General features: G+C 38.1%; 3 protein-coding genes across 6 annotated transcripts in view; 1 reads left to right on the top strand and 2 right to left on the bottom strand.

Annotated features, from left to right (window-relative positions):
• The window catches only part of LOC128228864 (E3 ubiquitin-protein ligase HERC2-like), a 67578-nt gene extending 63040 nt beyond the window's left edge, over window positions 1–4538 (top strand). For all 4 annotated transcript variants that reach the window (XM_052940393.1, XM_052940392.1, XM_052940394.1 and 1 more), the window contains 7 exons: window positions 8–233; window positions 506–700; window positions 938–1072; window positions 1316–1478; window positions 1760–1865; window positions 3080–3292; window positions 3535–4538. In XM_052940393.1, coding sequence (XP_052796353.1) covers window positions 8–233; window positions 506–700; window positions 938–1072; window positions 1316–1478; window positions 1760–1865; window positions 3080–3292; window positions 3535–3807 — 1311 coding nt within the window. In that variant the 3' untranslated portion in view covers window positions 3808–4538. The remainder of the gene's footprint in view (window positions 1–7; window positions 234–505; window positions 701–937; window positions 1073–1315; window positions 1479–1759; window positions 1866–3079; window positions 3293–3534) is intronic.
• Window positions 4539–4609: 71 nt separating this feature from the next.
• On the bottom strand, window positions 4610–13995 carry LOC128228865 (cysteine and tyrosine-rich protein 1-like). Its single transcript, XM_052940396.1, has 4 exons — window positions 13744–13995; window positions 12692–12803; window positions 5467–5645; window positions 4610–5280 (listed from the first exon to the last, which is right to left on the bottom strand). The coding sequence occupies exons 1-4, from the start codon at window positions 13802–13804 to the stop codon at window positions 5066–5068; spliced, it is 567 nt and encodes a 188-aa protein (XP_052796356.1). The 5' UTR covers window positions 13805–13995; the 3' UTR covers window positions 4610–5065.
• A 963-nt stretch (window positions 13996–14958) lies between these two features.
• On the bottom strand, window positions 14959–25752 carry LOC128227888 (protein phosphatase methylesterase 1-like). The gene is made up of 14 exons (XM_052938809.1): window positions 25654–25752; window positions 23774–23879; window positions 22484–22576; window positions 22063–22120; window positions 21777–21828; window positions 21352–21420; window positions 21037–21213; window positions 20581–20646; window positions 19693–19996; window positions 19292–19418; window positions 18104–18148; window positions 17826–17890; window positions 16923–16990; window positions 14959–16501 (listed from the first exon to the last, which is right to left on the bottom strand). The coding sequence occupies exons 1-14, from the start codon at window positions 25728–25730 to the stop codon at window positions 16483–16485; spliced, it is 1326 nt and encodes a 441-aa protein (XP_052794769.1). The 5' UTR covers window positions 25731–25752; the 3' UTR covers window positions 14959–16482.
• Between the last annotated feature and the right edge of the window lie 4 nt (window positions 25753–25756).

Here is a 25756-nt window from a genome sequence, read left to right as displayed (position 1 = left end):
TCTAAAGGAGACGGCCTTTCGGAAGGTTGTTCAGGCAACCATGGTCCGGGACAAGCAGCATGGCCCAGTGCTGGAGCTTAACCGTATCCAGGTAAAGAGGTCACGGGCGAAGGGCGGGGTCGCGGGGCCTGATGGGATCAAGTCAGTGTTTGGTCAGATGTCCCAACAGATGGGTGTGTTTGGAGCAGACTCCCTCATGCTGCCTCACAGGGTCTGGAAGGTGAAGTTTGTAGGTGAGTGAGCAGGTTTTAAGACGGCCAAATAAACACATCTGCATTTAACTGGCAACAAAAAAATATTTTATCCAGTTGTGTATGTTGTCACTTATCTTGATGTTATTAACAGTTAACTGAATGCATTTATTACCATCCAAGAACAAATTCTGATTTAAATATTATGTCATTTGATATTTAATATCATGTGTATTGATGTATTTCCAAGTAATAACTTGTGTTTTTTTATACTATCATGTTGTTCATAACCATAACATTTCAATTATTTCCAGGAGAGAGTGTGGATGACTGTGGTGGTGGCTACAGTGAGTCTATAGCTGAGATGTGTGATGAGCTACAGAACGGTTCCCTACCTCTCCTCATTGTCACCCCGAACGGCCGTGATGAGTCGGGTGCGAACAGAGACTGCTTCCTCCTCAACCCCATGCTTAACCAAGCCATTCACCAGAACATGTTCAAGTTCCTAGGTAAGTATGGGATATGAAAACAGTTATCATTCTTTGGAACCTGTTACTATTCTTGATCTTTCTTGTTATCAAACAAAATATGTATTCAGAGCAGTATGTTGAAGTATGATGGCATGCTGTTTTAACATCAAATTTCTTAATTCAAGTAAGGATAAAAATATCATGCTCTTTGCCTTCATTAGAGGGATGGCAAATTTATTTAGTGATGTATTCATGTATTATATTGTGTAATTCCAGGGATGTTGATTGGAATTGCTATCCGAAGTGGGTCTCCACTGAGCATCAACCTGGCTGAGCCTGTGTGGAAGCAGCTAGCTGGCATGCCACTGTCTGTCGGGGACCTCACAGAGATGGACAAGGACTTTGTTCCAGGTTTGGTGTGTTTGTCTATGCTAAAAGGAGGGTTTGCAGGCATTTTTAAGGATAAATAAGTCATGATAACTTTTTCACTTATATGAAATTGTCTTTATTGTCAAAAAGTCACTAAGTTAGATAAAGGACCTTGTTTAAGTATTTATAGGTATCATAATTTTGAAAACTGCTTTTACAGTATTCCTAACATAAAAATTTGAATAATATTAAATTCATGAAGTTTTAACATGTGTTGTGTTTAAGGTCTGATGTGTATCAAGGAGATGGAGGAAGGTGAACTGCGACGGGCAGACATGCCGTTCTCCGTGCCCAGCTCCACGGGCCAGGAGGTCCACCTCTCCAACAAACATGTTCGCATCACTACCGACAACCGTGCTGAGTACATCAGACTCGCCATGAACTCCAGGTATATTCGGAAATAATTTGGCCTTAAATTTTATTTTACTTTCAGTGCTGACGAGTCAATAAAATTTAATTTTCATTTTGTGTAATGACATACATTACTTCTGAGAGATATTGGCATATATAATGGGTACCTTATGTTCAGTAGTAGAGCTACAAGGCTAGATTCATTGCAATACATACACAAAATATTTCATTACAATTTTCACATTGATAACATAAATGCATATAAGCTGCATATATGCCACATGACTCAAGTCCCAGTATGGTTAATGTGTGTTTCAGGCTGCACGAGTTTGACGAGCATGTAAAGTGGGTGCGGGAAGGCATGAGCAAGGTAGTCCCTGTGCCCCTCCTGTCCCTCTTTACTGGTCTTGAGATGGAAACCATGGTATGTCAGACTCATTTATATCCATTAACATTATTAAGCTATAGAAGTAAATCTTGAATCTACTTGACAACAGGACACTGCTAGCCTGTGTTGTCCTGTTAATTTTTTGTTGGTATTTTAGATATTTTTCACGTACTATCTTTATTATCCCCTGCCAAAGGTTTTGGCTTAAAGTGATATACATTTGGTGCTGTCAATCCAAGATTTGGTCCTTCTATTACCATATTATGTATCTACAGGACTGAAATAAATGAAACACTTTTTAAATAAATTACACTTTGCAGTTTTGAAATTTCAAAAACTTTAGATTGTGGAATGGCAAGAACCGGGCAGATGATGGAATGGGTGGGCAATTAATCCACATTAAAGATTTTATTCAGTTTAATAAATTCTATTCTCTATCTTATTGTTATGAAAATTGGTCAGAATAGTTATCTGTGTGTTGCCTTGAACAATTATGAATATGGATCACCTAAGGTCACAAACTAGGTCACTAGGTCAAATCTTAGATGGAAAAACAACTGTCATAAATTTAAAAGTTTTTATCCAGTTCTTATAAAACTTGGTCAGAAAACTTGTCTGCATGTTGTCTCGAACAACAGTTATGATTTACCTCTAGTCACAAACTAGGGTACTAGGTCAAATCTCAAATACATTGAATGGTTTTCATCTAATTTTTATGAAACTTGCTCAGAATAATTATGTGTCTGCATGTTTTCTGAAACATGCATGAATATGGGTAACCTCAGGTCAAAACTCGCTCAAAAGACAAAATCTTAGATAAAAAGAAATCCCTGTCGAAAGAAATCCATGTCATAAATTTAACTTGTTTTATCAAATTTTCATGGAACTTGTACACATATTATGTTTCAAACAATACAATAAATGGTATTAAAAAGCTATTTTAGTTACAGTCCACTGATCATACATCCTATTGAAGAAATGCCATTGTCAAAAAAAAATCTTGCTGCAATCTGGAGTTCTGCATTGCCTTTTGTAGCTTAAATTAAATTATGAATCTTGGCAGGTTTAATTCTTCACTATCAATTGTCAATTTATAAAGACATTAGATAAAGGATGTTGTCAATGTCATTATTTCTCTTATTTTAAGATTGTTCTTCATTTGCTTGAAAATTAGTGTAACATGTATGGTACAAAATACTCAATTCTACAATAATACTTGTATATATGCATGATTCTCTATTAATGTATAGGTGTGTGGCAGCCCAGACATTCCCTTGAACCTGCTCAAGTCAGTAGCCACATACAAGGGTGTGGACGCAACAGCACCGCTGGTGCAGTGGTTCTGGGAGGTGATGGAAGATTTCTCCAATGCAGAGAGGTCCCTGTTCCTCCGCTTCGTGTGGGGCCGCACTCGCCTGCCGCGCACTATCGCAGACTTCCGTGGCAGGGACTTTGTACTGCAGGTAGGTGAAGGCCGATGAAAAGGCATGTTAATCTGGCTCTTGCATATAAATATGAAAAAAAATGCCAAACGTGATCTGACATAGTTGTAGTACTTTTAGCATTTGAAAGATGAAAGGTGTCTTGGTCTTGAATGTTTCTTTTCAGTGACAGTCACATGTATAACTGTAACAAATATATTGGCAACTATCAGCTGCTTCCATTGCACTATGAAACCATCTGTAAAACTGTACTATATCTGCAGGTGTTGGACAAGTACCATCCCCCGGACCACTTCTTGCCAGAGAGCTACACCTGCTTCTTCCTGCTCAAGATGCCACGCTACTCCTGCAAGCTCGTGCTGCAGGAGAAATTGAAGTATGCCATCCACTTCTGCAAGTCCATTGACACAGATGATTATGCCCGTGTGGCACTGGCTGGTGAGGAGGAATCGACGCCAGAAGCGAGCGATGAGTCGGATGACGTGCAGTCATTCAACACGGACGGTGAAATCTCGGACATGGAGAACAGTATTTGAGAGGTGGATAAGTGTTAGTATGAACTGCACATTGTACCATCTCGTACGAGTGTTTGTCAGATAGTTCCGTATTGAATTTCATGTTTAACATTGTGGACTATTGTATTTGATTTTGGAACTTATTAGTGTTCTTAGTAACCTGTTCAAAGATTGATCATGCTGTAAGTTATGCATATACATGCAAAAAAACAGTGTAACAGAAACTTAATTGTTATGGAAACAAAGTGTACATTCTGTTTAGTTTGCACATTAACTGTTGTTAGGTAAGATCTTAATTTTGGGAACAAAGTCTGCTTTGTTCATGTCTGTTTTTTGAGATGAAGAGTTCTTGTAATCATTGCTTACATCTGCATTGTTTTATACATCCATAAAATTTGTTTGTTTTGTACATCCATTAAGAATGTTTTTTTGTTTGTTATGCCATTCCTATTTTTTCCATCATAAATGAAAGACATTGTAAATGTTTCATGAATCTATGTTGAACATTCCCAGCATAAACTCATTTACATGTACATTGTAGCTGCTCTAAACTTAAAAATATGGCCAGAAATTAAAGAACTATGTAGCTGCATCAGCTAGTTTTGGGTTGTTGAGCAATCTTTGAACTACATGTAGCTACTAGTGGACGCGGGGACGCTTTTAAAGTGTGTTAATGACTAGGTTATAAGTATTTATTTGTTGTGATCCATGTTTTTGCTTTTTGCTTTGATGACATTAAAGTTTTCATTTGATATTGGTATTATTTTAAATAAAATTCCATTAAAATTGTAGCAATATGCAAGTGAAGGAAACGCAGTTATTTTCTTTGAATGTTTTATTAGCGCAAATAAAAAGGGGGGCAATGGGCCAGCCATTGTGCACTGAACAAAAACAGTATAAAACTAAAATTAGAAACAATTTTAACAAAATGAAATTCAAATTATGTTTAAGACACAAAAATGGGGGAAAATATCTAAAATCGACAAAACTGGCTATAAACAAAATGAAAAGGACACAAAATGGTAAACTTCAAAACCGTCCGTTCAAAATGTACAAAGAATCAACATCAGCTATGACATGTACGCATGATGATAATTATCACAGATATGAGGAGTAGTTTTATATAGGTGTTCATAATGCATATTGAGAATAACTTTTTACAAAATCGTTTATTGAAAGGACATCTCGTAAACAAGCGGCCTTGCTTTTACTAATATGCTCAAAACTAATAAAACTACGTTAGTTGAGCTGAATTTCCAATGCTAAGCAATACACTGGCTTAGTACACAGGAGGCGGCGGTGGATATGCAGCGTTATTTCCGGTGCTGAAGCTGGTAGACTGGGTGCCACCGTTGGGTGGTGGTGGATAGGGAGTGACTGTCTCACGGTAGGCGGGCGGTGGGGGGTACGCCCCAGCCCCGGGCTGCTGAAATGCCACTTGGCTGTACGGGGGAGGAGCTGGCATATTCGACATAACCGTTCCAGGCGGCTTGTCTGGAAAAAAAGACGAATGTATTATGTAATCGTCAGACAAGATCGGCAAGGATAGCAATACATGTATATGACTGTTAAAAACGTCAAGCTCGAGAAGCGCCATAATAATTAAACATGTACACTGAAGTGGTTGTTATCACTCATATTGATATGATAACCAGTAAGGGGGTTTGTAAGTCCACCTACTGAATTGATTGTAGTTGTTATTGTACGAGTATCCCGTAGACCGGGTGTTGACGGTGGCGACGTGAACGGTACGGGACTTCTTGGCCTTCATCTTGGCGCACACCATGAACACTACGACGGCCACCACCGCCACAAACACGATCGCGCCCACAACAACGCCCGCTATCCAACCCCAGCTCCTGGAAATATAACAATATTGAGACGTGAACCATGCCATTATTTTATCATTCTATATACATGTACATATACGACACCAGAGTCATTCAACTGATTGACCTACATGCAGTAATGTGTCTTTCTTTCTGTAAATTCTTCAGCATTACCATATTCGTTTATCTGGACAATTAATAAAATAACTTGGTTTACAGCACAAATTATCATCGTGACACATTTCGATGTGTTCTTTGTCTTACAGTTAATGAACTCTGAATAATTTATTTTTATTAATATCACATAGTATCCGGCAAATAACGGTTATTCTGATACTATGTATGGCATCGAAATAACCTTTTTGACGCTTCCAAAGTATCTTGGCATAGTTTGTATGTACATTTTTTATTTGTTAAAGTGTGCACTTCAACATTTAATACCTTTTTAAATCGTTATTACTTAAGCATGGCCAAGGGTTTTTTCCCGATAATTGGCCCCAGTATACGAGGATCTTCGCTCAAGGCACGACTATAGCCAATTAATGTAATTCGATATATTGTCATATATAAGTAAGGTCTAGGCATTTAATTCTTAACGACGTATAGACTCGCGATCATGGTGACTTTACTGTAATGAAAGCTGATTGCTATAGAATCACACCCAAATCTTCTTCCTGTGCAAACGCAAGTAGGTGTCTTTTATGAGGAGCACAAGAATGTTCTCCAGGAGGGACTCGAACCTATGGCGTGACATAGGGGCTAAAGAGGCGGACTCCTTGATCGTCACTCGTAATGACGTAACGGCAGATATTGGTATCTACTTATTTGGATGCGTTTCATTGTTTTCATTTTTTTTTGCAATCCTAGAGAGAAACCGTCATTGTTATAAGAGCTTTGAATGAGATGGGACTAAGATATTGACAAGAAAAACCATTATAATGAACGTCGGGTACGCGAACTGTGCAGCATAATTCGCGTACGTGACCTTCGTTATAACACGCACTGTGATATTTCTGCCTAAACATAGGTGTTCGGTTAATAGTAGAACAGTTTTCGACTGAAACAACCCTGGTCTACATATATTCATATAAAAGGTATTACATTGAACATTCCCGAAATCTTTTTTCTTTATACTCTCATCTGTGGATAAACGAGTTTTAATGTGAGTGGCATTTCTGCTAGACGTTGGGAAAAGCTCATTTTCTGTATCCAAATTATCATGAAAAAATAAAAAAAAAATCTGTGAACACTCTGTGTTGTAGCAGTACATGTTTTTAATGTCATCTTTACAACTCTATATCCTGAGATTTCTAAATGAAATTCTCTGCCACGTAAAACGGAAATGTGATAGTTGAGTGGACTCTTAAAATGCGCTGATATTCGCCATCAGAAACTTATTTATAAATATATCCTTCTACAAATTTAAGCGATCTAATATACAAACAATGAAACAAATTAACGTCATATTGCAGTTATACTATATATTAGTTCACATACACCGTAGTGAAGTGTAACACCTGACATGCGTTGTTTTTAAGATCCTACACATGCATTCAAACTTGAAGCACATATTCGCACAGGGGTATAACGATGTGTTTATTGTAGTATTTTATTATGGAAGTTATATGCATATGATGATACATATATTCAACACACAGCAAGTTTGTGAAACGCAAGTTGGTACCAGAATCTGACGTTACGTCAACGCATTTTTTGTTTGTGTTTTATTGACCTATGGGAGTGTAATCATTTTGTATTAAATTCTCATTATTATGAGATTTTTATACTAATTAATGTGATTTTCTGTATACCTGGTGACTCCGGAATATTTTTGGTATCATTTGCACGGAGAAAAACTTGTAAAAAGTCTACAAAAAGCCCACAATATTATTAATAAATACAGTTTATTGCGACTTAATAAAACAAAAACGGTTATATGGATATTTGATAGCGTTAGAGCACTATATAAGTACTAATTCGACCTAAATGTGAACGACTCCGATGTCAGTGGCAAATATAAATCTCATGTTCCGTATCAAATACATAAAACAGTATCTGGTTGTGTTTGAAACTTTTTCCCTGCATACCTACATATTGCAAACTTGTCCATACATGTCCGATATCTGTTGAATTTAAAATACAAAGTGTAGTAACTTGATCTATAATGTATTTTCGTTCAAATATATTCAATATTAGTTTTAAGTTAAGCAATACTTGTTCAGGTGATACCAAAATCATATGGGTTGCAAATATACTTAGTTCATACATAAAAAAGTTAATTATTCCCCCTAGTAAAATCTTACAAATGCCTGCATGATCTGCCTAAAAATAAAAGCTTTAGACTTTCTTTAAATCGCATACATGTACCTCAAACAGTTTGTGGAAGTTTCTCTTGAATTTTCAATAAAGTGAGACGACGGTTTGATCTGTGCGTGTAACTTTCCTTCAAAACAATTGTTTTTATTCAGTAGTACAGGTTTTCATATATGGCTCATATACGTGTATAATCATTGGATTTACCATGTCAAGACAACAGCTCAAAAAGAAGCCCAAAGTTTGGAACAAATCTATATAGATATACATCGAATATGGTTATCAAAGTCAAAAGAGAAGGATTGCCTCTGTCAATGTATAACATGGTATACATCCGTGATTCTACCTGAACGGCTAGATCCAAACAGAAAAATACAAGTCTTTATTATTAAAACTCATAATTGATTGACAGTTAATAATTGTCATATTTTGCAATCGATATTTAAAGAATGACGTAGGAGAGTGGTTAATAATTTATTCCGAAATGAAATATCGACAGAAACTACTATTTTAAACTATACATAATTAACCAAGACATAATCGATCAGAAACTGGAAAAGAAAGAAAAGTTTGTCTTAAAGAAGTCGGTTTATTTGTAGGTGTTCGTGGAGAGTATCTAGAGTTCTTGTAGATGGAACGGGATAAAGGGGCCCACTGTCCTACTAGACCAAACACAGTTCCGCTGTATGGGACGGGGAATAGGGGCCACTGTTCTAGACCAAACAAACACAGCTCCGCTGTATGGGACGGGGAATAGGGGCCACTGTCCTAGACCAAACACAGTTCCGCTGTATGGGACGGGGAATAGGGGCCACTGTCCTAGACCAAACAAACACAGCTCCGCTGTATGGGACGGGGAATAGGGGATACAAGGCCCGCTGTCTTAGATAAAACACAGTTTCGCTGTATGGGACGGATACATGGCCCATTGTCATATATCAAACACAGTTTCATAGTATGGGACGGGCTACAGGGACCAATGTTAACGAACCAAACACAGTTCCGCTGTATGGAACGGGATACAGAGGCCACTGCTCTAGACCAAACACAGTTCTGCTGTATTGGACGGGATACAGGGGCCAATGTTCTAGGCCAAACACAGCTCCGCAGTATGGAACGGGAAACAGGGACCATTGTTCTAGACCAATTAACACATTTCCGCTGTATGGGACGGGATACAAGGGCCACTGACATAGATAAAACACAGTTCCGCTGTATGAGACGGGTACAGGACCCATTGTCCTAGATCAAACACAGTTCCATAGTATGGGACGGGATACAGGGACCAATGTCCCAGACCAAACACAGTTCCGCAGTATTGGACGGTATACAGGGGCCGCTGTCCTAGATCAAACACAGTTCCGCTGTATGGGACAGGCTACATGGGTCATTGTCCTAGATAAGAAAAGTTCCGCAGAATGGGACGGGAAACAGGGGCCATTGTTCTAGATAAAACACAGTTCCGCAGTATGGGAGGGCCTTCAGGGACCACTGTCCTAGATCAAACACAGTTCCGCAGTATGGGAGGGAATATAGGGGCCACTGTCCTAGACCAAACACAGTTCCGCTGTATGGGACGGGATACGGAGGCTACTGTCCTAGATCAAACACAGTTCCATAGTATGGGACGGGCTACAGAGGCCACTGTCCTAGACCAAACACAGTTCCGCTGTATGGGACGGGATACAGAGGCCACTGTCCTAGACCAAACACAATTCCGCTGTATGGGATGGGATACGGAGGCCACTGTCCTAGATCAAACACAGTTCCATAGTATGGGACGGGCTACAGAGGCCACTGCCCTAGACCAAACACAGTTCCGCTGTATGGGACGGGATACAGAGACCACTGTCCTAGACCAAACACAGTTCCGCTGTATGGGACGGGATACAGAGGCCACTGTCTTAGACCAAACACAGTTCCGCTGTATGGGACGGGATACTGAGGCCACTGTCCTAGATCAAACACAGTTCCATAGTATGGGACGGGCTACAGAGGCCACTGTCCTAGACCAAACACAGTTCCGCAGTATTGGACGGGATACAGAGGCCACTGCCCTAGATCAAACACAGTTCCGCAGTATGGGACAGGATACAGGGGCCACTGTTCTAGATCAAACACAGTTCTGCAGTATGGGACAGGATACAGGGGCCACTGTTCTAGATCAAACACAGTTCTGCAGTATTGGACGGGATACAGGGGCCACTGCCCTAGATCAAACACAGTTCCGCAGTATGGGACAGGATACAGGGGCCACTGTTCTAGATCAAACACAGTTCTGCAGTATGGGACGGGATACAGGGACCACTGTTCTAGATCAAACACAGTTCCGCAGTATGGGACAGGATACAGGGGCCACTGTTCTAGATTAAACACAGTTCCGCTGTATGGGACGGAGTACAGGGACCGCTGTCCTAGACCAAACACAGTTCCGCAGTATGGGACAGGATACAGGGGCCACTGTTCTAGATTAAACACAGTTCCGCTGTATGGGACGGAGTACAGGGACCGCTGTCCTAGACCAAACACAGTTCCGCAGTATTGGATGGGATACAGAGGTCACTGTTCTAGATAAAACACATTTCCGCTGAATGGGACGGGATACAGAGGCCACTGTCCTAGACCAAACACAGTTCCATAGTATGGGACGGGCTACAGAGGCCACTGCCCTAGACCAAACACAGTTCCGCTGTATGGGACGGGATACAGAGACCACTGCCCTAGACCAAACACAGTTCCATAGTATGGGACGGGATACAGAGACCACTGTCCTAGACCAAACACAGTTCCGCTGTATGGGACGGGATGCTGAGGCCACTGTCCTAGATCAAACACAGTTCCATAGTATGTGACGGGCTACAGAGGCCACTGTCCTAGACCAAACACAGTTCCGCAGTATTGGACGGGATACAGGGGCCACTGCCCTAGATCAAACACAGTTCCGCAGTATTGGACGGGATACAAGGGCCACTGTCCTAGATCAAACACAGTTCCGCAGTATGGGACGGGATACAGAGGCCACTGCCCTAGATCAAACACAGTTCCGCAGTATGGGACAGGATACAGGGGCCACTGTTCTAGATCAAACACAGTTCTGCAGTATTGGACGGGATAAAGGGGCCACTGCCCTAGATCAAACACAGTTCCGCAGTATGGGACAGGATACAGGGGTCACTGTTCTAGATCAAACACAGTTCTGCAGTATGGGACGGGATACAGGGACCACTGTTCTAGATTAAACACAGTTCTGCAGTATGGGACAGGATACAGAGGCCACTGTTCTAGATTAAACACAGTTCCGCTGTATGGGACGGTGTACAGGGACCGCTGTCCTAGACCAAACACAGTTCCGCAGTATGGGATGGGATACAGAGGTCACTGTTCTAGATAAAACACATTTCCGCTGTATGGGACGGGATACAGAGGCCACTGTTCTAGATCAAACACAGTTCTGCAGTATGGGACGGGATAAAGGGACCACTGTTCTAGATTAAACACAGTTCTGCAGTATGGGACAGGATACAGGGGCCACTGTCCTAGACCAAACACAGTTCCGCTGTATGGGACGGGATACAGAGGCCACTGTTCTAGATCAAACACAGTTCTGCTGTATGGGACGGGATACAGGGAGCACTGTTCTAGATTAAACACAGTTCCGCTGCGTGGGACGGGATACAAAGGTCACTGTTCTAGATAAAACACAGTTCCGCAGTAAGGGAGGGGATGTAGGGACCATTGTCCTAGATAAAACACAGTTCCGTAGTATGGGAGGGCCTTCAGGGACCACTGTCCTAGATCAAACACAGTTCCGCAGTATGGGACGGGATACAAAGGCTACTGTCCTAGATCAAACACAGTTTCATAGTATGGGACGGGATACGGGGAACAAAGTCCCAGACCGAACACAGTTCCGCAGTATTGGACGGGATACAGAGGCCACTGTCCTAGATCAAACACAGTTCCGCAGTATTGGACGGGATACAGAGGCCACTGTCCTAGATCAAACACAGTTCCGCAGTATTGGACGGGATACAGAGGCCACTGTCCTAGATCAAACACAGTTCCGCTGTATGGGACGGGATACAGAGGCCACTGTCCTTGACCAAACACAGTTCCGCAGTATGGGACGGAGTACACAGCGTCCCAGTTCAAACACAGTTCCGCAGTATTGGACGGGGTTTAGGGGTCACTGTCCCAGTTAAAAAAACAATACACTATTATGCTTCAATGCACAGTATTAAAAGTATGACATGATTGATGTTTTGTGGCTTCGTGTTCAGTGTTTCTTTTAATTTTTTTAATTGCCGAAGAATCACCAAAAGTTAACACGACTTCAGTGACATGTTTAGGCCTTCAACTTTGTAAAGACGACGGACTTGCGCACGGAACCCTTCAAGATGGGCCATGTGACCTTCGAAACTTTCTAATACGATTTTATCGAGCAATCGGATTTTCTTATCGTCAGTCAGACAAAATGAGGCTAATGTAAGGAACTACTTCTTGCGTTAGTCGTACTTGTTCCTTTTTCTTGAGTAGTGTTCATGATATAAACAAGTGATAACCCATTTGAGTACATTTCTGTTAAAGTTGATGTGCGTCTGTAGCATTTCTTTTAAAATGTATGCATTTAAACCTTGTACAAGTTTCGACAGGATTCATAATGATTTTTGTCAAACAATATAACGGTGTGAGAGCAATATTCACCACCCGATGGTAGCCACACTGGTCGCCAACGACTATAGTTGGTACATATGTGTACTTACGAGCAGCAGTAGTCGTCAGTTTTCGAGCAGCAGTAACCATCACAGTACCCCGACGTGTAGTAGCCGTAAGTGTTGTAGTACGTGCAAGTCTCCCCGCCCGCGATACCCTGCGCTGAAAACGTGGCGAATATATAAGATGGACATACCGGTAGTGTACATGAAAACATGAAACTGTTCCCCTCGGTCTAGAGTCGTAAATATTGGCCTTCATCCACCCGACCGTTCTTCCGTCCGTAAAAAATATTTTTCCATAGTTTTCATTTATACTTATTTATGATGACTTGATTGTAAAGACAGCTGTCGGCTGATACGAATCCCTCATGAGCCAGTTTCCGGTGTAAAATCCAGTGCTAGTGTCCTTTTGGGGAGGCACAGGGAACGTCCCGCTTGTGGGGATCGACCTCTACTACATCACTCTCATTTGTTTTAATTGCTTTGCACGTGAATATTATTGTAATTGTATTTAACATTGCTGCGTACGGACGACTTCATGGGTATATCAATAAAGTTAATTTGTTGATCCCGTTTTCTGCCTTTTTAATTAAATTCGAAAGATTAATAATTCATAAACGTATCTTAGGTAATAAGATAAACCAGGCAGTGTATACATGCAAAGTGTATTACATTGATGTGTACATATTTTGCACCAGTCAATTATAACCACGGCCCCCCAAGGTCCGGGGGTATACCGGGGATAGCCGGGGAAATGGGCCGTGTTTTTACCTTCCCGGTAGCCCCGCAGTGCCGGGTGAATGCGGTGGTTTTGTATTCGCGCCAAATATAGCGGGGAATGTGCCTTACTTAGGGTCCCTTGGGTGCGGTGGCTTTTAGCATTACCATCAGTTCGTCCCCGCAGTGCGAGGGTTTTACCCGGGCTTGGCTGGACCGGAAGTCAAAGTCCCCGCTATTCCCCGGACCTGGGAGGGGCCGTGGTTACAATTGACTGGTGCATTTGTTCCGATCATCTGATATAATTAAAATAATTAATTTCATTTCAAACTGATAAAGATTTTATGTTGTTTGTAAATGGTGTATAAACAGTTGAAACTTACCCAAACTAAGTATAAACGCAAAGCATATCCATAAATCCGTTAAAGACATTTTAAGAGACATCTTTGAATTAGTTACTCCCTTGTTTCCTCAAGTTTAAAACTCGTTTATGCCTTTGAATGAAACGGTTCCGCTTATAAGTTTTTAATTTCCAAAATATCTAATTTCTTTAAATCATCGATCTCTGATAGTCAAATCGACTATGGTATTTACTTTTGTAAACAAGAATTCAGTCTGTAGATCACCAAACCCGATATCCATGTCCCACATTATTAGCCCTACCAATGGCATGACACTATGTATACATGTACGTATGTTCTGTCTTGCCGTCAGTCAATGCGAGTATTTCGAAATAAGAACACGCAAGTCGGATTTAGATCCAATTTATAACGAATAATGCCCCAAAACTAAAAGTAACTGTAGAAACGAAGTTAGTATTACAAACAGAAGGTTTGTCGCCATACCCTTCCCAAGTCCTCAAGTGATTGTTACATATATTCTCTTTTATAAATGTGACGATATATTTTTTATTTATTCTGTCGGATCTCTGATATCACTCCCAAACTTTGTGAACATGTATAACAATAACGCGGTTTGGACATTGTTCTTATATTATACTCGGCTACCATTGCTTTATGACATAAACTCAAGATGGGTTAAATTGAATAAACCTTCATGAATAATACATAAGTATAACTATCAGATTGAGAATCAGAGTTATTCGTGGTTTTCAGCATGTTTTCGCAGGCATGATGTTCTGGAAGAGGTGAGACGCAAGCGCAGGTATTTTCCACTCAATCAAGGTCATAAATAGACAGGGGCGTATCTGGCCTTCTATTCAGGTGGATTCATAATTATGCTAAGGGGGTTTGGTCTGGCATGCCCCCCCCCCAAAAAAAAAATATGAAAAGAATTATGCAATGTGATGCAATTTTGGTGTTCTGAGGTGCTTCTAAGTACTGGAAAATGTTCAGTGTTGCCATGCTGCACATGTGAGTACATATTCTCTTATGTGAGGAAACTTGTTATCATATTACTGCAGTACCAAAAAAAAAAGAAAACACAATAGCCAAAGAAATCAAAATGGGTACAGTAACGTTCAAGTTTGAATCCTTCAATTCTGGTGTAAATATTTGAACACCCATCCAAGCAGATGTTTGTCATTATTTCAGAATTAATATGCTTGTATAGGCATTGAACAAACATAGCATCATTGGTCGCTATTTACAATTTATTACAACCATAGTATCAGAATTTCTTAACATACATGATATACACAGCAAAACCCATATAAAGCTGTACAAATGTACACTCCTGATCTGTGAGCACAATACATATTGTATACAACACAATTTTGCTAAGGATCAACGAAGGCTACTACTAACATGTCCTTATATAGGCTTTCAATATCGAAGGAAGGGTAATTGGCATTACTGATATAATGCTTATTTGTCCATTTCAAAAGAAATTGTTGCAGAATTACTGAACTTGTAAGAGCTCTGAAACTTCAACATCTGGCTTTACTTAACTCAAGGGTATGCCTTACAAGTGATTTGAATTGTATTGTAAGATGCTGGTATTACACTTAACACCATTTTTAATGTCAGTTCACTTGATACTAGCTTTTTGACAAAATAATCATTTTGTCCAAGAATGAATGTCTAATTACTTTTTTGTATAAAGTAGAGGTATATATTTCCCTTAACAACTTTATATTATGACATAAAACTAAGTACATGTGATTCTTAACAAAATATGAGTTGTATATTATATATACAAATAATTATTCATAAACATGTACAATAACATGTCCACAATTGTCTAAACAGCTTTCACAAATTAGATAAAATGCATCAAAGCATGTCAACTGCATTTCATTCCTTTTATATATTCATTTTTTTTTTAGATACTAACTATAGGTACTCAAATATAATACATGAGTCTGTCAAAGGAATACACACAAATACAAGATCAAAATCAAAGCATAGAAATAGTATTTGATGGCACAATAAACTAAATATCACCACTCTTGATGGAGGAAACAGGCACAAAGTAAACTGAATTTGTATCTGAAGAGTGTTCATGTCAACAGTCCATGCTAATCAAAGTTACATTAAGAAAATAAAATGTTTACTAAGGTATTACCATTCTTTAAACAACAAATATGGTAAAGAATTATACATGTGTGTATGATGCAACAGAGGTGCAAGATTTGATCATTGGGCGAAGGATGTGTATTTCCAAATGGATTGTTCATAAGATGGGCATTGGTATTTTGTGGCAGTTACCGTTAATTTTAAGAAACAATTGAATAAACATAGTCAAATAACGGACTCTACCACCTACAACAAAGCTTCACTGTCCAGGTGCAGCATACAGTTTAATGTCACTTTCTCAAACAAAATGTGGATATTTGATAGCGTAAGAGTAACACACCAGAGTAGTCTCTGAAACATTCATGGCTTATCATACTCTCAATACTGTCAGTTCTTTTAACATTTAATACTTAATATGAACTTAACACAGTACTGTAAATACAAGTTTGACCTATATGTACGACTTCTGTCGGTGGCAATTATAAATCTCATGTTCCTATTAAATACCTAACACAGTATCTGCTCATGTTTTAAACTTCTTCACCTTATCCATAAACCTTTTCTCTTGGATAACCAGGATACATTGTCAACAATATGGATGCACTGTCCAAAAAACATTATACTTGAAATGGTTTCCTGTTGACATCAGCAGCCAGGGAATACCCTGAAATTTACAAAAAAAATTGATTTATAATGATTAATACAAAAAGTTGATATAAAGCTCGTTTTCTTAATTATTCATTTTTCGTAATATTCATGTACAAGTAAAAACACTTCTAACATTCCTCTACAGGGAAGAATTAAATCAACGAGTAATAGTTACTGCAGCTACTGTGTTATAGAAATCATGCACAAGCATATTTCATTTCAAATATGAGGTTAATTGGCTGGAGTACCGTAACTATTTTGTACCATATTATCAAGTTCACAATTCAGCCTGCAGAGTTAATTTTTAGATTAAAACAACTACTTTCCGACATGGTGCAATTGCGGAAATGTATACATTCATATGCATGCATAGATCTACTAGATCAAGTTTCAAAATTATTTTATTCCGAAAATAACTTATTTTGGTGTTGACTTACGATGTAAAGTTAGCTGTTGCAGACGCCATCTTGTATCTTGTAAGAAATGTTGCCAGGGCCTCAGCAACCTGTGATTTATTTAATACATATTTATTTTAACTCTTCATGCTCTTACTCTTCATCATAGAGCTGATACGATTTCATCTGGGGGTTTTGATAATCCAGTACTTGTTACCGTATCTAGAGCCCGTAAGAGAGTGACCCTGCTGGGCTCAAACCCACAACTACTGGGGTAGAGGGCTTAAGCAAACATCTATACCACTTTACTCACTCTCTCTCTATATATATACATTCAGTGTATGTATGCCACGTGACAAATTGCGTCATAAATGCTATGTCGGAAGGCAACAATTTGCTTCGGATGAAGTATTTAACCAAAGATAACTTCACTATTTCTTTACCATTTTAAATGGCCACTTACAGAGCCCCTCCTTTGGTCTTTTACTAGAGTTTGATTGAGAGTTTAGTTTCTTAAAACACTTTGACAAACCTTTTCACAAAACGGCCGTCTGACGGAGCACTTTCAAAACTTAATTGGAAGCAGGTTTGTCAAAGTGTTTGATAAAACTAATCACCTCCGGTTATCAAACTAAGGTGGGGCTCTTTAAGCGGCATAGACTGCCCTTTGTTTCATTTAAAATAGTAACTCATATATATATATATGAACTGAATACATTTGGCATAAAATGCTGCTGCTGATTGTTAACATAATTATAAGTGATACTTATAGATGCAGGTTTTTCTTGAGAAATATAGTGTTTAAAGAATTAAGATTATCAACAGAATAAGTCAGTAAGCGACATATGATTTTATAATTGATCCCTTTCTAATACTGTACATAAATATAAATTATATTTATTTCTGTGTAGTGAAAATAAATTTAAACCCGCCTGAGCCACCCACCTGCTCAGGTACGTCCTCGTGTACGGCATGGCCACACCTGGGTAATACCTGCATCTGGAATTTACCTGCAATACACATCCATGACTCCATCTGATAGATATTCTTAAATGACATTCAGGCTTTTTACAGAGAATAACTAGTTTGTCTGCAAAGTGCAAGTAGATTAGAAAGCATTTTATTTTAGAAGTACATGAATAAAGACTAGTTTATAATTAAGAAGGAGAATGAGTTTCAAAGCAGTATCATGCACGTTTCAATTAGGTTCAATCAGTACAAACCCTGCATTTGACCAATTGTCAGATCCTTGTCTAATCTGTCAACACCTGCAAGAAAAGCAGAAAGTCATACAGATTATAAGATAGGACAAGAGTACAGCATGGATGACAAAGCTCTGCCATTTTTTTTTTAATCAATCAAGGGGCATAACTTTACAATATATCTTTTAAAGATCATGAAATTGGTGAAGAATGAAACATGCAGTATAACTGAACATATACTTGGACGGATCATGGAGGAAGAAAAGAGCATTAATTGTAGATATGAAATTTTTGTATTAATCTAAGCTTCTAATGGGGCATAACTGAACAAATATGGTTAATACTCATTTAACTTGATACACATGAGTGTATTGTCATCGTATCATGTGTACCAAGTTTCATGTTAATATCTTGGTTTGGGACTTTTTTGTACGCCCAACTTTATGGGACTTGTACTTATTATTTCACTCATAATCTCAATTATATAATAACCATATAATAAATATTGGCTGGTGTAAATGCACCAGCCCTTTTCAATCCAATAGCTGTTAGTAGTTCTTGTCCCATAAATGAACTCCGTTTGTGAGAGCGCAAATATAAAAATATAATTTATAAGACAAACGAGTTATGAATTGATTTATATTAAGCACTTATACATTTAAATGCTCAACGACAGGCAGTCAGGAGTTGGTCAGCGTGGTGTCTTGATGTTCTTATTTAAATTAGTGTAACATAACCTGTTTAAACTTGAAGCGTGGCGGAAGTTGCGCAGTACGTCATTGCAATTTCCAAGCCCACGCAGATGATCAACAAGCAGCTTTGCTGTCAAATATTTTTCCTCCAACCAACCCCACCTCCTTTCTGCCTGTTCAACTTTACTCATATTGTCTACATTTCATATACGTCCAACTTTGTATTTTTGTTTTAATATTGTACATTCAGAAAGGACTTTTTTGTACGCCCAACTTTATGGGACTTGTACTTATTATTTCACTCATAATCTTAATTATATAATAACCATACAATAAATATTGGCTGGTGTAAATGCACCAGCCCTTTTCAATCCAATAGCTGTTAGTGGTTCTTGTCCCATAAATGAACTCCGTTTGTGAGAGCGCAAATATAATATATATGTTCAGTTTAAGTACTTAAATGATTCCATATTTTTACATGGAATTAATGAAATACACTAAGCCCGGAATGTCCTACCAGCAAGCAGCAGCATTTTGGGGACATCACAGGAGAGGAACTTGTTGGAAAGGCCTTCAAACCATCCCCTCCAGTACCGCTCAGTCTCACTCAGGTCTATACGCCACGTATACTGATGACCAGGAGCCTGAGCATATCCCATCAAAAAAGGTATTAAATCAATGTTATAAACAAATGGTCTAACGTTCTCTCTTTTAAAAGGTGATTTTAAATTATAGGATTAATTTGAAACCATACATTTTTTACGATACATAAACATATTGTGAACTAGTACTTTATTATGTACCTGTATACCGTACACATGTAACATCAATCAAAAACAGTTATTTTTCTAAACAAAATGAATAAAATTATGGTTTTTTTTCGGACTTAAACAAATTCAAGGCATAAGGATTTCAAACCTCTGGTGCTTTAAAGCTTGTTGGCGACTGTCCTTGGCCATGAGATTGTTCTGAAGAGGTATTTGAAGATTGCTGGCTTTCATTGGGTGTAGCTGAACTCTGACTTTGTTCCTGATTGGCTGGTTGTAAATTGTGATCCTCTGATTCTCCTTCCTCGTCCTCCTCATCTTCCTCCTTGATCATATTTGAGTTTTCAGGTGCATACAAGAGTTTAGGCTGGGGGCCACTCTGGTTATCTGTGTTATCATCTGGGTGGTCATGGTTGTATTCAAGCTCATGAGATGCGGTCTCATTTGTATCCAGCCTTCAAAGTATCAACAAGGAATTAATAATATACACACAGTGCAAACATTAATTATCATTATCATGAATTTCTTCTATATTTACTGATGAAACTTGATGGCTGTTTTTGCAATGTTTATGGTTGTCTATTTCAGTTCCACGACATTTGACATTGAGAAATGGACATAAAATTGTGGGTAGTTATTTCAAAATCCTTAAAGTGGTTCAAGAGATATGGACCCACCATGAATTACAGTCATATTATTCTTATATGTCCTTTAACCTGTAAGTGTGACCTTGACCTTGAAACAAGCTGGTTGTAACATGCACTCTGCACATCGTCTCAATATGGTGACCATTTGTGGTGAGTTATTTTAAAATCCTTCTTACAGTTCAAGAGATATGGAGCAGACAATGCGCGCAACAATATGTGAGGAGACATTATAATGATAAAAAAAGGTCAATGGTAAAATACCGCATCCCAAATTACTTTTGAAAAAATAAACATTGAATTGTAAAATAATTAATTGAATGTGAACCAAAGTCATTTTATCATGTTTCCTGTCCCTATGATTTGAAAAGTACCTGAGGCTCACACCTACTCACCTTTTTACCTGACCAACCATTGAAACTCTTGCCGACTCCAGGTTTCTCACCTGACCACTCCTAACACTAAAAATAAAGAAGAAAAGAAAAGTTTTCAGTTTATTTGAAAAAGAAAATGTCAAGTGAATACTTTTAAAAAGTAATGTTACTTATAAAAAATAATGTAACTATAAAGTAGAACATGTTGCTGTGTTACTGTATGGCAATAAGCCAATAACACATGAATTTAAACTACATACATTTCTGGAAAGTCTAAAATCGTAGTGCAGAAAAAAATATATACTATTTTGCTTACAAAATCTGTAATCTTAGAGCAATAAAGGACTTGATGTATCATATGTTCAGCTACCATATGTGGTATAATGAAATAATTTCTAATCTTACGCAGGTAACTGATTTTTTATCAAAACTAAAGTACAATGTACAACTAGTGATGAGAAAACAAGCCGTCCCTACCACCACTCTATGGCATGTTCGAGTGAGCGGAACACTTTTGGGCGGCCCTTCAGAAATCCCTGCATGCTGGTCAGGGCCTCGAGTGCTGTTCCCTCTACCACGTCAATCACAATCAGCCCCGCCAGTGACGGGATCAAGCTCTGAACTGCTACATGCACAGCTATAGCTCCACCCATGCTAGAAATACAGTGGGAGAACATACATTTATTGTTGCATATATTGTTCTTTAACAGTTCAAAATACCAGAAGATACTTCAAAACAGTTGCCATTTACAAATTCACATGTGAACCTGCAGCCTAATGAGGATGCCATACCTGTGTCCCACCAGAATGATGGATGGCGGCTCTTCACCATACAGCTCCCTCACAACTGCACCAACATCACTGCAGATTTCAAATAAAATACACCTTATAAGCTCAGGTAGTCTCAGGTAGTGTTTATATCCTGACATGATTATACAGAAGACCTGCCAATCAAATCAGGCAACATAATTTCTTTCATAAGACACGACAATTTATTGTAATTTAAGAGGATAAAACAAAAATTCAGTATACAAAGCATAGGGGTCATCTCAACTTTGTGTTAAACTTTATTACAAGTAACCGGTAAACGTAATTTAAAGTCAAATATATAACAAAATAATGAAACTATGACACTAAGATAATTTCAGCAAATCGACTTAGATCTTTATTGAAACAGTCCCCAAAAGTCATAATCATACATCCACACTAAACCTTACCTTGACAATACTTCTGCTGACAAAGTTTTGTCATCTGTTGACACACTGTCCCCTGAATGAGAAATATTGCAATCAGTGTGGTACAATTTTAAATACCAGTAGTCTGCAGAAAACAGATTATGATTAACATCAAGCAAATGTCTATTCTTTTATTGTCACACTAACAAGAATCATATGGACTAAATGTTTAGCTCCATTAAAATGGATTAAAGGTAAGTAACCTGGCACTATGTTTCAATGTTGTTCTATATACCAGTGTATTTCTTCTTTCAAAAACAAACCATACCATGTCCTCTGAGGTCAATGGCGGCACACCGACACTTCACAAGATGGGAAACTGCCCCCTGGAATCAGATCAGACCAGAGATTAGTTCACTTCAGTATTGTTACGCAAAACCTTGGAGAACGATTTATATTAGTCACAGACAAAACCGAATTTGTCTTGAAACAAAAAATACAAATCTGTCTCTGAATACTTTTATACAAAAATCAATTATTGGCACTCATGCAGATAATGTATATCATAAAACTTAATTTTTGATTAAGCTCTGGAGGAGATTTAGTCATTTTTGATATTGGGATGGAATAATTCCTCAATCCACTTTGTAGGTTCATATGTCTGAAAATGCATGACCATGGCTGGCAAACCAAATTCCATAACACAGAAATATAATATGGTGGTAACAAGGTGAAATGTGTATACGCACGCAAAGCACAGCCCAGGATAGAGCCGAGTATCCTCCCCCATGTAGGAACAGCAAGACCGGCCCCTCACTTCCACACTCGTACACACGAAATGTCTGAACTCAATGTCAAGAACATAATAAAACACTTGATAAAAATAATTTTACAGTGGAAAATATCCATACGATACAGATCCTTCCCATCTTTGTTACAAAAGCAAGGGCCATTATTCCGCAGATAGTCGATGAAGGTGCACCAAACCTACCAGTTGCACAAAAAATCAGTGGGGCACTTTTATTCGTTAGATATGAAGTAAAAACCTTTCCTTTATTTTTAGAAACATTGACCTTGACTCCAGATTCACAATATCATATGCGTACTAATATCATTGCAATTAGAGTTTTAGGATGAGGAAAATGACTAAGGCAAAAAAAAACCACATAAGCCTGGCTCTGGTGACCCAATCGACCGTAAATTTTAGGTTTAATAAGCCATACTTTTACAAAGTCAAGGGCCATATCTTTGCACTTTTTGAGCAAACCAACCAACAAAAATCCAGGTGCACAACATCACATGCTGGTTAACATGCTCAACATATCTGTAAAGTTTCATCACTATGGCTGATATCCTTTTGGGGATTGGTGTGATACAAGATTGCATGCTCTGTAGGCTATTTATTAACTAAGTCAAAGGCTGTAACTCTGCAAATAAGGGGTTATTTGGTAATAATTTGGTTGTCCGGTGAGCACTAGCTTCTCATCAAGGTGACCTAGGTTCGATTCCCGGTCTTGGCGCACGTGAGTTTGGTCACACCACAAGACAACACTCTCGCGCAACATCGTGCCAACAAGAGTGACATAATGTAAGTTATCATAACTTTCTTCTAAATCATTATATGATATATATATATTGTTTAATTTAAATAATGGGTGCAACAACACATAAAACTCAAGGTGCACAACTGCACATGCTGCTTAGCATTGCTGTGAAGTTTCATCAATCTGGCAATTATTATTTTTGGAGATATGTGCAACACACCCACATTTTGTGAAGGAAGGATGGCCCATCAAACCTATAGATAGACGCACACAGGCAAATCTATAACTACCCCCTCTGTTACTTGGATCAAAAGCATAGTAACTGTAAGTATAATTTGTAGATGTAGATTGTTAAATAGATATTTTGCTAAAATACCGTAGTGTATAAAAAAACATTTGCTGCGTAAAAACAGTATTTCTTCATTTTTATGATATCTTCTTATGATCTTCTATTATAGCTGATTTTTCCTTTTAGATCAAAGACAGGAAGGATACGTTTTCTCCCACTGGAACATCATGTTTATGCTCAAAGTAATTGTCCCAGTAGACTGGTGAGTAATCTCGTTGTTTTCCAAAAGCTTTTCCTTTCTTTTTGGCACCTCTAAAAAATAAATATGATATTGTCCAGCTAAGGGTTTACATTTAAACTCAAAGCATTCACACTCTAAGACCAGCAGCTACAGATATAAAAAAGGGTAAAGACAGCAGGTTTTCCTATTCCACGCCAGGTAATCATTGAAGCCATAACATTTTGTTATGTGGTAAAAATGCTCCAACGCGTCTTCCGTTATAGTGCCAATGAGTGGAATATATGGATGTAAACAGTGAGTATGGTTTCTTATTTTTCATTTTTACAGGTTTATACGAGTAAATTTAAACAATTGGGAGAATGTAGTTCCACATAGGAATGGCCATGAGTTGTTCTAAAGGTCAAACTTCTGAATAAAATTTAATATCTGATCGTCTAGAACTTGCATAACTTGCTAGACGTTAGCGTTGACAACGTAAAAATCTGGATTTTCGCAAGAATTGTTCACATACCTTAGGTTTAAGTATTTTCTTAACATGTTTGTGGCTTTATTATTGACAAAAGATTGCCGCGTTACAAATTTTAGAACTTTATTTGTTATACTTGCTGCTCTATGCTCGATTTTCTGAACGTTGTGGCGCCAATGAATAGGTTGTGGTGCTCATGAATAGTAATTTAGTAGGAAACAAATTGTAAAAAAACTGTAGCACTTTCATAACATGCAAATTAACAATTAACTGAATTAACATCATTTTTGATCTTTTTAAAGTATGACCAACTACCACACAGCTTCGCAGACTTTAAGGTTCATTTTATGTCTAATAAATTAATACTTAAAAGCAAATGGTCGTCCTAATTCCAATTCTGTATTTCCAGGGTTTATAAGGCAAAAGTCTAACGATTGTGTTTATATATTTTCAGATGGGTGTCTTTAAAGGGAAAAAGAGGCGGGTATATTCATGTCGAGAAAAAAATCACTCCGTAGCTCAAAATTCGCAAGAAAATGTATTTTACAGTCAATCACCTAAATTAACAAGCACTCCCTTGCCATATCAGAAAAAAAGATTCCTTGGTTTGCATTGGATGATTCCTGTTTTGTGGGTAGATAATTCAGCATGTATTATCGGCGAAAGAAACCGTGCTCGTTTAGTAACTATCTTTTTTCCAGTGAAAAATAACAGCGGATTGTAACGGGATAAACTCACTGCTTCAAAAAGTAAGTTTATAAAAATAATTGTTCACTGTTAGACATTATGGTGTATGGAACGTTTTATCACACACACTAATGGGAAGAAAAATATATTACATCATTTCTGGTAAGACATCATTTAGCTAACTTTAATTGGCATGGTTTCTCATTAAATGTCAATTAAATATCATTTAAGTCTTATTGATAATGATTTATAAGCATGAAATAAAAATGAAAATTGTGAACACCAAAAGTAAATAATTCACTTTATTAGTTTATACAGCACAGCCAATTGTGAAATACAGCACAGCCAATTATGAAATACAACTTTCACAACTTTTGTTACTCACACCAAAAACAATATATACTGTATTGTATATATATTTATCAGTTTACTTTGTAGGGCTACCCAGTACTTATTTTTCATTTTTTACCTTATGAAACACTAAATACATAACATACATAAAGTTCGATAGCAAAACAGCGTAAGCATCTCAACCTTTATGATAATTTATTGAAATAATATACCAAGGGTTTGTGTTACAACTTAAGCTTACAGCTTACAGTGACATCAAATGCTATTAAATATGTGAATGACAGTCCATAGAACAATAAATGTAACAAGAAAAGATGACAAAAAGAAAAACGATTTTTTACCCAACACCTGAAGGTGGCATTGGCGGCAGACCACCTCCTAATCTTTGTTTTAAGGCCTGTTTGTGAAGAAGAGACATTTTGTATTACCCCTGAATTACTTCCC

The sequence above is a fragment of the Mya arenaria genome, chromosome 3 (assembly GCF_026914265.1).
Source record: "Mya arenaria isolate MELC-2E11 chromosome 3, ASM2691426v1".
NCBI classification, from domain to species: domain Eukaryota; kingdom Metazoa; phylum Mollusca; class Bivalvia; order Myida; family Myidae; genus Mya; species Mya arenaria.
The sequence above is the reverse complement of the archived record's forward strand: the minus strand, read 5'-3'. Positions and strand labels throughout refer to the sequence as shown.

Bases quoted from the DNA above. Each gene is read 5' to 3' on its own strand.
- LOC128228865 (XM_052940396.1), bottom strand. From the start codon at position 13,804: ATGTCTCTTAAAATGTCTTTAACGGATTTATGGATATGCTTTGCGTTT. The intron at 12,804-13,743 runs GTAAGTTTCAAC...CCACGTTTTCAG, and splicing joins TGCGTTTATACTTAGTTTGG to CGCAGGGTATCGCGGGCGGG. The intron at 5,281-5,466 runs GTAGGTGGACTT...CTTTTTTTCCAG, and splicing joins TAACAACTACAATCAATTCA to ACAAGCCGCCTGGAACGGTT.
- LOC128227888 (XM_052938809.1), bottom strand. From the start codon at position 25,730: ATGTCTCTTCTTCACAAACAGGCCTTAAAACAAAGATTAGGAGGTGGT. The intron at 19,419-19,692 runs GTTTGAAATCCT...GGATATGCTCAG, and splicing joins CAAGCTTTAAAGCACCAGAG to GCTCCTGGTCATCAGTATAC. The intron at 16,991-17,825 runs GTGGGTGGCTCA...AATAAATCACAG, and splicing joins ACGAGGACGTACCTGAGCAG to GTTGCTGAGGCCCTGGCAAC.